This window comes from Colletotrichum destructivum, chromosome 3, assembly GCF_034447905.1.
Source record: "Colletotrichum destructivum chromosome 3, complete sequence".
NCBI classification, from domain to species: domain Eukaryota; kingdom Fungi; phylum Ascomycota; class Sordariomycetes; order Glomerellales; family Glomerellaceae; genus Colletotrichum; species Colletotrichum destructivum.
Window position 1 is genome coordinate 5,191,133 of NC_085898.1, and position 11,465 is coordinate 5,202,597.

At 53.5% G+C, this 11,465-nt stretch overlaps 5 protein-coding genes across 5 annotated transcripts; 1 reads left to right on the plus strand and 4 right to left on the minus strand.

Moving 5' to 3' along the window:
* Positions 1-518: 518 nt before the first annotated feature.
* On the minus strand, positions 519-1,634 carry CDEST_05691 (uncharacterized protein). The gene is made up of 2 exons (XM_062921850.1): positions 992-1,634; positions 519-929 (listed from the first exon to the last, which is right to left on the minus strand). Exons 1-2 carry the CDS (start codon positions 1,509-1,511, stop codon positions 694-696), a joined length of 756 nt encoding a protein of 251 aa, XP_062777901.1. The 5' UTR covers positions 1,512-1,634; the 3' UTR covers positions 519-693.
* Positions 1,635-5,193: 3,559 nt separating this feature from the next.
* On the plus strand, positions 5,194-6,328 carry CDEST_05692 (Putative egh16-like virulence factor; the record flags this gene model as incomplete). The annotated part of the gene is made up of 3 exons (XM_062921851.1): positions 5,194-5,508; positions 5,603-5,995; positions 6,104-6,328. Exons 1-3 carry the CDS (start codon positions 5,356-5,358, stop codon positions 6,326-6,328), a joined length of 771 nt encoding a protein of 256 aa, XP_062777902.1. The 5' UTR covers positions 5,194-5,355.
* A 352-nt stretch (positions 6,329-6,680) lies between these two features.
* Positions 6,681-7,761, minus strand: CDEST_05693 (Putative GNAT domain, acyl-CoA N-acyltransferase). Its single transcript, XM_062921852.1, has one exon. The coding sequence runs from the start codon at positions 7,529-7,531 to the stop codon at positions 6,971-6,973; it is 561 nt and encodes a 186-aa protein (XP_062777903.1). The 5' UTR covers positions 7,532-7,761; the 3' UTR covers positions 6,681-6,970.
* A 316-nt stretch (positions 7,762-8,077) lies between these two features.
* Positions 8,078-9,782, minus strand: CDEST_05694 (uncharacterized protein; the record flags this gene model as incomplete). The annotated part of the gene is made up of 1 exon (XM_062921853.1): positions 8,078-9,782. One exon carries the CDS (start codon positions 9,780-9,782, stop codon positions 8,130-8,132), a length of 1,653 nt encoding a protein of 550 aa, XP_062777904.1. The 3' UTR covers positions 8,078-8,129.
* A 781-nt stretch (positions 9,783-10,563) lies between these two features.
* On the minus strand, positions 10,564-11,416 carry CDEST_05695 (Putative P-loop containing nucleoside triphosphate hydrolase; the record flags this gene model as incomplete). The annotated part of the gene is made up of 3 exons (XM_062921854.1): positions 10,564-10,569; positions 10,784-11,194; positions 11,246-11,416. 3 exons carry the CDS (start codon positions 11,414-11,416, stop codon positions 10,564-10,566), a joined length of 588 nt encoding a protein of 195 aa, XP_062777905.1.
* Positions 11,417-11,465: the final 49 nt, after the last annotated feature.

The following is an 11,465-nucleotide window of genomic DNA, read 5'->3' on the forward strand; positions in this document are numbered from 1 at the left end:
ACTGCTCGGCAGATAGCTGCTTGACTTTTATTTGCTAGGGCGCGCATTAGTTAGAGAGGTCCCTAACTAGGTACTGGGACCCTATCCTACTGATAGGTTTCTAACTAGCTACTATCTGTTTACTATGCAAGCAACCTGCTTACCCTGCTTACCCTGCTTACCCTCCTTACCCTGCTCGCGCGACCTTAGGGCGGCGGGTGATCTGGCTGCACCTGGGACTCATAGTGGCATTTGACGACTTGACAAAGGGGTGATGTGTTGGCTGGTATTGTTTTTATTGGCCCGATTTCTACTATTGAATATGAACATTGCTAGGAGCGAATCGGAAAGTTTGACCAGCGGGGGCAAAGCTCTGTCTAACTATCATCATGACATTGTCTCGTCCAGGAAACCTGCTTTCTTTCCAGACTCGCTCTGATCACTATTCATTGAGACGATTCGGAGTTCGTTGATTATACCGTTACGAATGGGGCATCTAAGCAGACACAACTTCACATCGACAAAAACATGGAGAGGTACGAGAAATTAAGTTTTACTAGTTGTGCTATCTGGACTATATTGTCGTCGAGTAGCCCATCTGCAGTAGGAATACGACGTGGCAGCTAGCTGCATGGCCGCTTCAAGCAATCTTTACACGCCATGCGGCGAAAAGGTATTCAGGTTGTCGGACGTGGTGGTGCTGACGGAGGCAATTTAGAGGAGGTTGCAGAGAAGACCGCCAAGGTTAAGCTTGTCAAGGACACCGCCAGCGAGGCCAGTGACGATGGGCAGGAGGCCCTTGAGGACCTCAAGGAGGAGGCCAATGACGCCACCAAGGACGGAGAAGACAATCTCAAGGAGGCCGTCGACAAGGCCGTTGAGAGTGGTGAGAAGCTGGAAGACAACAGAGAGGAGGACGAAAACAAGAGGACCGAGGAGGTCGAAGATGCCTGATTGACCCGAGTTAGCAACACAATCGCGGGCAATTGTCGGGGCATGGGGTAAAACTTACTGATTCCGAGGACCTTGATGACGTTCTTCAAGGCGTAGATGATGTCGAACACGAGCTCGAGGACGAGGCTGATGATCTCCTTCTTCTCCTCGCCGACGATCTCGACGGACTCGCCGAGGAGCTCGATGACTTCGCCAACGAGCTTGTGGACGAGGCTGATGATGGTGGTGACCTCGGTCTTGACGAGCTTGATGATGGCCTCCTTCTTCTCGGTGACCTGGCCACCGGCGACGCCGTCGACGGTGGAGTTGATGGCGCCGCAGTGCTTCTTGACGATGACAACGGTCTCCTGGACCTTGGTGTAGACGACCTTGCCGCGTCTGTCGAGGATCTCGGTTGCGGGGGTCTTGGGGAGCGTAGGGAGCGCGGGGAGCTTGGGGACCTCAGGGACGTTGACGGCGACGTCCGGGACCTTGGGGACCTCGACCTCAACGTCGGGGAGCAGGCCGTTGGTCGGGGCCGCGTAGGTGGTCGCGAGGAGCGAGGAGAGGGCGACGAGACCGATGTTGAGGAACTTCATGGTTGCGGTGGTTTTGAAGGAGTTTGGATTAAGAAATAAAGAGTGTGAGATAGTTGGAGATATTGGCGTAAAGGAACGAAGAGAGAGAGAGTACCAAAAGCTTCTGAAAAGAATGACTGAGTGAGAACGCTGATGCCGAGAAGGGAGAAGAGGGGTCGTATTCCGGGTGAGTTGGCAGCGGCTTTAAGTATCTGACGAACTCGACGAGAAAGAAGTTGACGGGACCAACACCGCCCGTCGTTGATTCATGATTCTGTCCCATCCCATGGGCAGACTCCACGACTGCCAGCAGCAATTCCCCGACGATGCCGATCGCACTCCTCGCCGGCTTTCCCTATGCAGGTCGAAATCTTCCCTTTGACGGAGAGGCCCTAGGCGGTTCCCCTGCTTCGTCGAATCCGACTTTGCTTGGCTGCCTCCATTCGCTGCATACCCTTGACAGAGGGCCGTCATTGCACCATTTCGTCTCTGTTGTCAAATGTCAAGATGGACACTCGAAGCGGACCTCGGAATAGCAACTATTCCCACTTGGGGTTGGGTTGATGAGAGGAGCGTCCGCATCCAGTCCATGATGCTGACGATCCTCACAACCCCGGAACATCCGCGGCAATGTCAGAACGTTTAGCTAGTGCGCAGCGACGAGATTAAACTTGGCGCGGGCTCTATATGCCGACAGGCCATGGCTCGTGTCCCGAAGGTTAATAGAGACGAGCTAGAGATGTTTGTCCGCCCTACGGTGAACGGGCACGGCGTGGGCTTGGCCAAACTAGACGAGCAAAAGGCAGCTGGCCTGGCTCTTTTTGGATGGGAAACATTGTTTAACAGGGCGTCGGGAGGCCCAGATCCCCATAGATCTGCGGGTTCCACGCGCTCCTTGGCAGGGGAGACTGAAGATCGTCATTTGGAACCACAACTCAATGCCGAATTGGGCGTTGACCCTTCTCAACCCTTTTCAACGGCAGCTCATCATCTCACAAGAACTCCCGGGCCGGGGGAGAGGCGGTGAGCTTGCAGACGACCGATGAAAATGACAACGGCGCAGGCCCGGCCCCAGGGCGCCGGATCCCCATCTCATGACTGTCTTGCTATGTCATGACAGAGCGCACCCCTTTTTTTTTTTTCAAGTGAACAGCCAGCCGTTGATGGTCATCTTGTCTCGGGCACCAAGATCGACTAGTTACGTTTAGGAATTGTGGTCTTTTGTTCAGTAACCGTTGCCCTGTCGGATCTGACGTCGTGATTCTGGATCAAAACATCACGCAGGCAGTAGATGGCTGCTGTGTGAGTTTTGTGAGAATCAAAACGACTTTATCGATGAGTCAGTCAGTTAGTTGGGGCAGCCTATAAGAGGTCAAGCGTCGTGATTCTTGATTGCCGAACACTTGTATTCATTCTCTCACCAAGTGAGAAGCGCTGATGATGGCAACTTGTCTGGAGGCGGCCTGGCACAGCTCTTGCGAAAGGCGCATAGCAAAGATGGTTTGGTGAGCCCATGGCTCCTGTGGGCTGTCTGAGCACACAAGCTGTGGTCAGTCGAAATCAAATTAAGTTTCTCGGAGGGAAAGCTCGTGTGGGAATAAAACCTTGGGAGCGAATAAATTTGTGTTTGCAGTCCTTGGTCGTGTAATACCTAGTTCAAAGTTGAGTTTGCTCGGGAGAGGCCCTGCCCATCTATCATCTCGCAGCAAGGCCAAGACGAAGAGCAGTCATGGCCAACTTCACCTGCACGCAGCTCGACGGTAAGTCCAGTTTCTCCGTGCAATAGGAGACGATGAAAAAAAAAAAAAAGATGAAAAAAACCCCTGGCGGAAATGCCGACGACTTCTTTCCCCAAGCGAGTGAGTTGGTGTTTTACACCAGATTCGTCTCCACGTGTGTCAAGTTGCCGATCCATCCGCATTGTGGGTGGAGGTCTCCCAACAGGCATGGCAACAATTACCGAACACCGTTAATGTTTCGAGGGGGATCGACGGGGAGTTTTGGAGATCAGGGGGGGGGAGGGAGGCCGAAGTGAGTGGCCGGCGAGAGACAAAAGATCACCCTCCTCGCTTTCATCCGTGAGGGGGAACAATGCGCTTCCCGAGAGCCTTGGCAAGACATGAGGAGTCTTGCCGTGTCTCCGAAGAAAACATTTGACTCTCGGTATCGATCGGCTCGTCAGTCTTCGGCGTGCCTCCAGCTTCTGCGTCAAAGTCGAATACTAATCTGGCACCTCTACAGAGTGCACATGTTGGCAGAACGCGCGACTTTTGCCCACCTCCTCCCTCCCACCGCCCGTATTGCCGGACACTCGCACCGAACTTTGGAACTGGCCAAGGTGGGATAAGTTCTTCGCCCGTCTAATCCCACATCCCAAGTTCAGCGCAAGGAACGGCTTGCCGAGAGTTCTGAGCATGACAGATGGCAGGTGACATATGACACTCGTCTTGGTGTCATCCAATCCGCCCCCTCCCCTCTCTAGTGACCCCCTCAGGTACAACGTACGCGTTGCACCTCTGTTTTCTCGTCGCCGTCAGCTTCGTCCCATCTCGGCCGATGCGTCAGCATCTAGCGCATAACTGAGCCGCAAGTGGGCGAGCTAACTGCGGGAGAGATTCAAGGGGGGGCAGGGGGGCATGAGTAGTGCAGACTGGGAGAGGCATGCTTGGCACTCGAAACATGATCTGTTCGGGGGGGAGGACCGCGTCGTGACGACTGGCCGCAGCGGCGTCACGCACTCAAACGAAGCTTCCAAGACGGGTTTCGAAAAGCTTTTCAGTCCTGTTCCCCCTTTCTCTGCAGGGAAGATGGCTGTCTCGGCTGCCGAGGGCTCAGCAAAGATTGAGTTGCCGCGGAGTCATAGCCACATTTTAGGCTGCCTTGCTAATCATCTCCCAGATGGTAGCCTGACTGTGCGGCCCTGTGGCGTGAGATCCTTGAGGATAATCTGTGGAATTGTTTGATGGATAGAGTTCGGAGGTGCATGTGTTCGTCAAGGAAACTCAATATGATGAAGTGCACGCAGGTACATCGTAAGAGATCAAACAACACAAAACTTTCAGTCCAGGTCACTTGAAGAAAGTATCATGATATCCCGCAGAGAGAGTCCTTCTCTTCCTCGCCCTCGTCGGGTGGGGGTTTTTCTTATCCCCTGGACCAAACTTGTCTCACCGTCCAACTTCCTGGAGTTTATTCTGCCATGCAGTATAGGGACCCTCCATTGGTTTTGAATGACTTCGACTCGTCCAATCCTATCACGTCAGGCGAGGGGCGACCTCAGCGCCGTCCAATGTCCAGTGTCACAGCCCGCGGACCTTGGCCGATATCCCCGGCGACATATTGAAGCGCATATGCGCCATATCACGTCGTCCTTCCACGCCCCACCACACGTTGACCGTCGTCGGCCTGCTGAAGGTGTCGCGACGTTTCACTTGAGGCGTACACGATGGGGCCAGTCGGCTGGACGGTTTCGCTGAATCGGGATAGTTGCGTTTGGGAAGTTTTCAAAGTTGTCTGGATGTCGGCGGTACTCGCGACGACCAGCCAGAGAGCTCCACACGGAGTAGCTGCCGAACAGTTTGCCGCGATGATGGTCTTGAAAGTCTTGTTCGCCCTTTTGAAGAGTATATAAAGTCTCACGGTTCTTCGTCCCCCAAATCGTGAGCCCGTCTTCTTCATCCAGCATCATCTTGGTCTTTTTCGCCTCTGCTTTCTCTTTTCATCGCCGATTGATTCGTGCGGCTTTTCAAAACTTCTTACTCACTTTTTGTACAACAACCATTGCCGCTAATCCATACAAAACGCACGTGGTTGCTTCACTCAGTCAGACTCTTCGGATAACCCCCACGATAAAACCACCCTCAATATGCTTTCCAAGACCATTCTTCTGGCCCTCGCCGCCGCCCCCTTTGCTGCTGCTCATGGCAAGGTCGCGGCCGTAGTCGGCGATGCAGGCGGCAACGGCACCGCCTTGGCCATCCAGGGAGGTGTCGTGCCAGGCCCGGGTCCCAACCGCAAGGTAAATATATCCGGCTCTTCTCTAACCAGACGAAATTAGGAAGAAACAGGGAAAAGAAAGAAACACCAGGAAGGCTAATCTTGGCTCGACACAGACCGAACTTGACACCACCGTCTTCAAGAGCAAGAACATCATGACGGACGGCCTCGGCAAGACAACAGGCTCAGGCAAGGTCCAGGCCGCAGACATCCAGCAGGTCATGGCGCTGTCCGGTGATACCCTGCCCCAGGTCTCCCCCGTGAACGGCAGCATCTCGGGCACCTTCCACGTCGTCACCACCGACGGCGCCGGCCCCATCAACGCAGTCCTCGACCCGACCGGCACCGGTGCCTTCTCGCAGGGCGTCATGCTTCAAGTCATGCAGCAGGTCCCCGGCAACAGGGGCAACATCAGGCCCAACGGCAAGGTTCCCGGCGGCAAGCGGTCGCTCTGGGAGAGGGCCCTCAGCGTCATCGTCAAGCGCGCGTCCAATGTCAACATGGACTTTGTAAGTCCTTTTCCCTCTATTCGTTCCTTACTATGTATCCATATCCACGTTTGAGTGGAGAGCATCTCCCGAGTGAAGATCAACTCCACTAACACTTCTCTCTCGTAGCCCATGGCCTTTGCAGTACCCGATGGAACCACGTGCTCTGGTTCCATGGGCGGTCAGAAAAACGTCTGCCTGGTCAAGATTGCCAACAGCAACGGAGCCGGCCCCTTTGGCGGTGTCGTGCCCATCCAGATTGCACCCGCCGCCGGCGCTGCCCCTGCTACTCCCGCTACCCCCGCCACTCCCGCTGCACCGGGTGCTAAGCGCAGCGTCGAGTTCCAGGCATAAGAGCGAGGTTTAGGTTTCGTCTTGCTTTGGATGTGTTGAAATGGGCAAAGGGAAATGGCTGGAGACCCCTGGCGGGAGCCACCAAAAAAACTGCTAAAAGGGAAGCGCGTATCATCTGAAATAGCTGCTAGTCCTGAACTTCTAATCCTTTCTCTTCAAAAACACCAACATTCTATTCATGTATCATAGTGGAAACCCGTGTTCGCTGTTTTGACAATGAGCGTGTACAGCCTCTCATCACTGATTCAAACACTTGACCTTTTCTCTATTCACACTGCAGCCTTTACGATCAAAACCTGTGGACGTAAAACAACTAGACACTCACTGGCAGGAGAACGACCAGTGTCCTTTTGATGCGTAATTTCGTTCCAAGTTCAAACTACACGCCATGCGCTACTGTGTATAGCCTTTCACTCTAGTTTAACACCACCTTATCCACATTGTAGACCACGAGATCCTCATGTGAAGCAGTACAACTAAAGTAGTCAACACAGTTCTTCCTACATGCGACCTCGATTACCAATCCATCTATACACATAATACATACAATAAAAAATAATAAGAAAACAACCCCGCAGATTGATAGCAGACTGCGCTTCACCCGCCAAAAACCTCGCCTCCGTCGCTGAACATTCTGTTCTACTACTCCTCCAGACTTCGACTCATATGCGTCGTCTGCCACACCGGGTCATCCACATCCACCCGCAGGAGAGTAAACCCCTGTCGCTCCCAGAACTTGATTGCGCCAGGCAGAAAGGGGTGCGTGTGCAGGTACAGCTGCTTCATGCCAGCCTCTCTCGCCGAGTGCACCAGGGCGGCGACCAGCTTCGAAGCCAGCCCGCCGCGGCGCCAGTCCGGGTCGACGTACAGCCTGACGACCTCGACGACATCATCTCCGGCCCGCAGGTCGAGCCCCAGGAACCGGTGGTCGTAGTGCTGGTACCCGATGGTCGCGATCAGCTTGCCGGCCGAGCGGGCGATCAGGTACGCCCCTTGCGGGTGGTCGAAGAACGTCTTCTCGAAGATGGCCGCATCGGTCTCGGCCCTTTTGGCGCGCCATTCCGGGCCCAGGTGGGGGAACATCTCGGCGCGGGCTTTGTTGGTGAGCTCTGCAATCTCAGCCATGTCGTCGGCCGTTGCGGGCTTGATGCCAAAGTCCATCGTGGTGGTATTGCTGAGAGGCTTTGACGGCGTGGTATCCATTGTGGGGTTTTCTGAGACGGACGCTCTTGTTGTCGCTTCGATTCGTTTACAACCGTCCAAGGATGATGTCGATCAACAGTGAGTGAGAGGCATGAAAGAGCACTGGAACCACCGAGATTGAGACAGGTGACGGACGAGCTCTCGCTTCCTTGGAGGACACTCTTCACAGCGAGGAAAAAATGGCGAGATTAAAGTTGACAGATTGATAAGATGGTTACAGCGACATCGGGCCCTTGTCGTAATTTACTTGCTCAGGCTCCACCAGTAATCAGTTCGAAGGAATGTGTTCCCAGCACATTGGGCTTACTAAGTTTCGTATGGCGAGCATTGCCAAGGCGTCGACCTCATTAAACGACAGGGTTTCCCCAGCCACTTCTGCTCTATCTCGTTCCAAACAGAGTCCAAGGGGCCGAAGGCTCTTCTTGGTGGGAAGCATATCAAAAGAGCGGGGAAAGTGAAGAACCCTAATGGGTATTGAATTCTTATAATACAAGCGTCTGAACTCCAGTAAAGGTGGTTCGCCCGAAAGAGAGAGAGACTATGGAAACATCTACTTTTGGCAGATCTAACCAGTGAAAGAAACCATTAACCTCCCAGCTCACTGCTCAATTTCAACCCATCCCGTCTCAGGTCTGGACATGGTCCATAGCCCACCCTCGCGCGGGCTAACCTCGTACCTGGAGCCCTCTCCCACAACCTCCTTGTCGACGCCGACGACTTCCTTGAGGTTCGGCAGCCTTTCCCCTCTACGCTCCATCAACTCCCTGACGTGGTCATCGACTGCATCGTTGAAACCCTTTACATATCCATAGAGACACAAGAACTCCAAGTTGGGCGGCAGCGCGTCAATGAGCCTGAACGGCGGTTGTTCCACGAGTTTGTAGGGAGCATGCGGTCGCACGCCGAACGGATTACCGACGCCAATGAGCGCTTGAATGTTGATGCTCAGTCGCGTCAGCGCAGGGAAGTCGTGGAGTGAGCCGATTGTCCTGCCGTAATCCCGATCGAGGGGCATGTCCTCGGGGTCCAGCGGACCCGAGCTCACGGCCGCGTCCAGAAGGAACCATTCGTCCCGTTCGCTCTCCAGGTCTTCCGACTCTTCCTCATCCTCATCCTCATCTTCAAAGTAGAATGCCGCACTGCCGATTGCATGCTCGATGTCGAGATCCAGGCTCTTGAGGGTGGCCTTGTGGGTCAAGAGGGCCCTAGAGACGTTTCTGAGTCCTATCATGGGTGACCCTCCGTCGGTTGACCACAGCCCGCCAATGGAGATGGTGAAATTCTCGAGACCTCGAGTGATTCGGAGTAGAGAGGCCAACATCGAGCCGTCGATATCTGTGTGTCTCATCTCAATGGTCTTGATTGGGGCGGAACCGCTCCCTGGTGGGAAAGTTAGACGGTATGCCTGGTACTCTCCGGTTCCGTCCAGAATGAGTCTGGAGAACTTGGGAAGTCGGTGAAACAACCTCATCATATCTAGGTACTCAGTCCTGTAGTAGTGTCTTTCGTCGTCCGCCTCGGACACGCAGAGCCTCTGGGCGCTTTCTAGGTTCTGGAGAACACGGTGCTCTTGCGAAATCAGGCCATAGTTGGATTTGTAGAGGATCTCTTCGACGGGCTTGTAACACCATCCCGAGATTTCTCCATAGTAGAGATGGGTGATGTTTCTGCAAAAGGACAGCAGAAGAACAGCAACGGCAGAAGCGTAGTCGGTAGCGAGCTTCTTGACGCCGTCAGCTTTGTCAGGCTTCAGTCCGAGGAGCAGCCTCATCTTCCAGGCCATAGCCGCAATCATGTCCTCGGTCCCTTCCGGGCTCAGGCCGAGGTTGCGGATGCGGTTTTCAAGAAGGCTGTGGGCGCGTGTGTCAACGGGTTTTGCGGGCTCGTGTATGCTACAGATCACATGGCCGCCACATAAGCCACAGTGGCAGGAACGCTTCGTGGGCCAGCGATCTGTGTCAATCGCCAGCTCTTTAACCGTCAATGCAAGCTCCGGGTCGACTGCGTAGGAAGCGAGGACCGGGTAGGCTGCTTCAAAGTCTTCGGTGTGGACGAGTCGGATCCGAGAATACCGAGGTGGCGAAGACCACGACGGAGCCATGTTGTTGTAGATTGTTCGTGAAGATTGTGAATGATAGATGATGAATGACTTGGTCGAAAGGGATTGTGGTCTCCGTGAGGCCTGGGAGGCAAGGGCTAAGAAGAACGCAGACACGCACTGCGTGCTTTTATTCATTCGTGAGACAAACATTGCTGTTGGGGGAATTAGGCAGCTGTTGGTGGATCTGTCGAGCAAAACGGGGTTGGCTGTAGGCGACAAGGACGAGTTGGGATTAGTCTCCAGGCTGCCCTCCGGATGAATGAGTTGTTGGCTGTTGGTTGTTGGTTTTCCCCCTTGCCTCCCCTCTCACCCCCTTTTTCCCGGTGAAAAGGACAGGGACCCGTGATTTTTGACTCATTAGCTGGTTTGCCATGAACTGATCTCACATTATCAGAACACCTCATACGAGGAAACCTGGTAGCGATGTTGGTATCCACTTGTATAATCTCCATCATGAACCAAGACATTGTCTTGGGCAACCAAGCCCACGAGAGATCATTAGTCACATGCTGAAATTGAAATTGTTTGTCATCTAGGTTGACAATTGAAAATACTTGGTGAAAGAGGTGTGGGTGAGTAGGGTCTAAGTGGTCCAGCACGAAGTAAGACGTTGAACTAGCCAAAGACCTAGGCTTGTCTAACGTTGTGCCACGACAGTCTAGTCGATAGATTGTAACATGTACATTGATTAATAATAGATGGTAAGTTCGTGAGCTTGTAGTGCTTTCTTGGCTTGACTATCATGATGTGATGAATGGCGCAAAAGTGTAACCACAATTGCAGTGCAGCAAATCCGGCTTATATAGGGCGTCTGCACCCATCACGATACATGATGTAAACCATCGGCTGTACTTCTGGCAAACTTCTGCCAGCTTTCGCCCAAGCCATACGCTGACATTCAAAATTGCTCCACGGTGCCTGCCTGCCTTGCTTAACTCTGTCTTACGAGAGTTGACTTCTATAGCAGATTAAGTTGTAATCTGGATTGCGATAAGACACAGCGCGCCGCGTTTTCGAATTGAAGTAATGTATTAGTTATCAACAGGCGAGGTTATGCATGTTTCTAAATTAAAGCAAAGCCAACTCTGAGAAAAGTGCGCCCAACTGCTCCACAATCTTTCTCGATGCCATATCGGCGGATGTATCAGGACATCGATGATCAACCCATCCATCTTCGTGTCCTCGTAGTGGACGAGGTCGTCAAAGTCGAACAAGTCCAGTCTCCGGAGCCGTCTCAACGAAGACCCGTCCGTCAGCTTGTTCAGGACCCGGCCCGACTCGGTGACGCACCGAGCGGGATTCGTCGCTCGGCGTATGTTCTCGTCTTCCTGGCAGGTGAGCGAGACGGGCAGAAAGGGGCGGCGGGCCTGCCGCGCTGCTTGGAGATACTCGATGGACGTACCGGCCCCGTTGTTCGTTTCGGTCTGGAAATCGGTAAATATGACGATCCTGTCCTTGTGGCTATTGGAGAGTACGTATTTCTCGAAAACCAGCCGTCTCTCGGTCTTCCTTGCGTCCCAGTATCGAGGGTTTCGGCGCGAGATCTTTACTTGGTCGATGAGCTAGTGATTGTCAACCAGGAAAGCTCGATCCGTTCCAATAATGCCAAGAACCGCGGTGGCGACGGTGAGCTTGCCGGTCCCAGGGTATCCGTTGAGCCAGACGACTGGTGCACCTTCCTTTGTGGGATTTCCGTTATTACTTGGGATGCTATTTAAGGCTTGCGCAAAGATTGGTTCCATCTCGAGGTCCTGTTCGTACGACTTTGACTCTGAAGGTGGCATGGAGTTGAATGATGAAGCAACTGTTGCTTCTGAGTGTATTGAGTTTGTT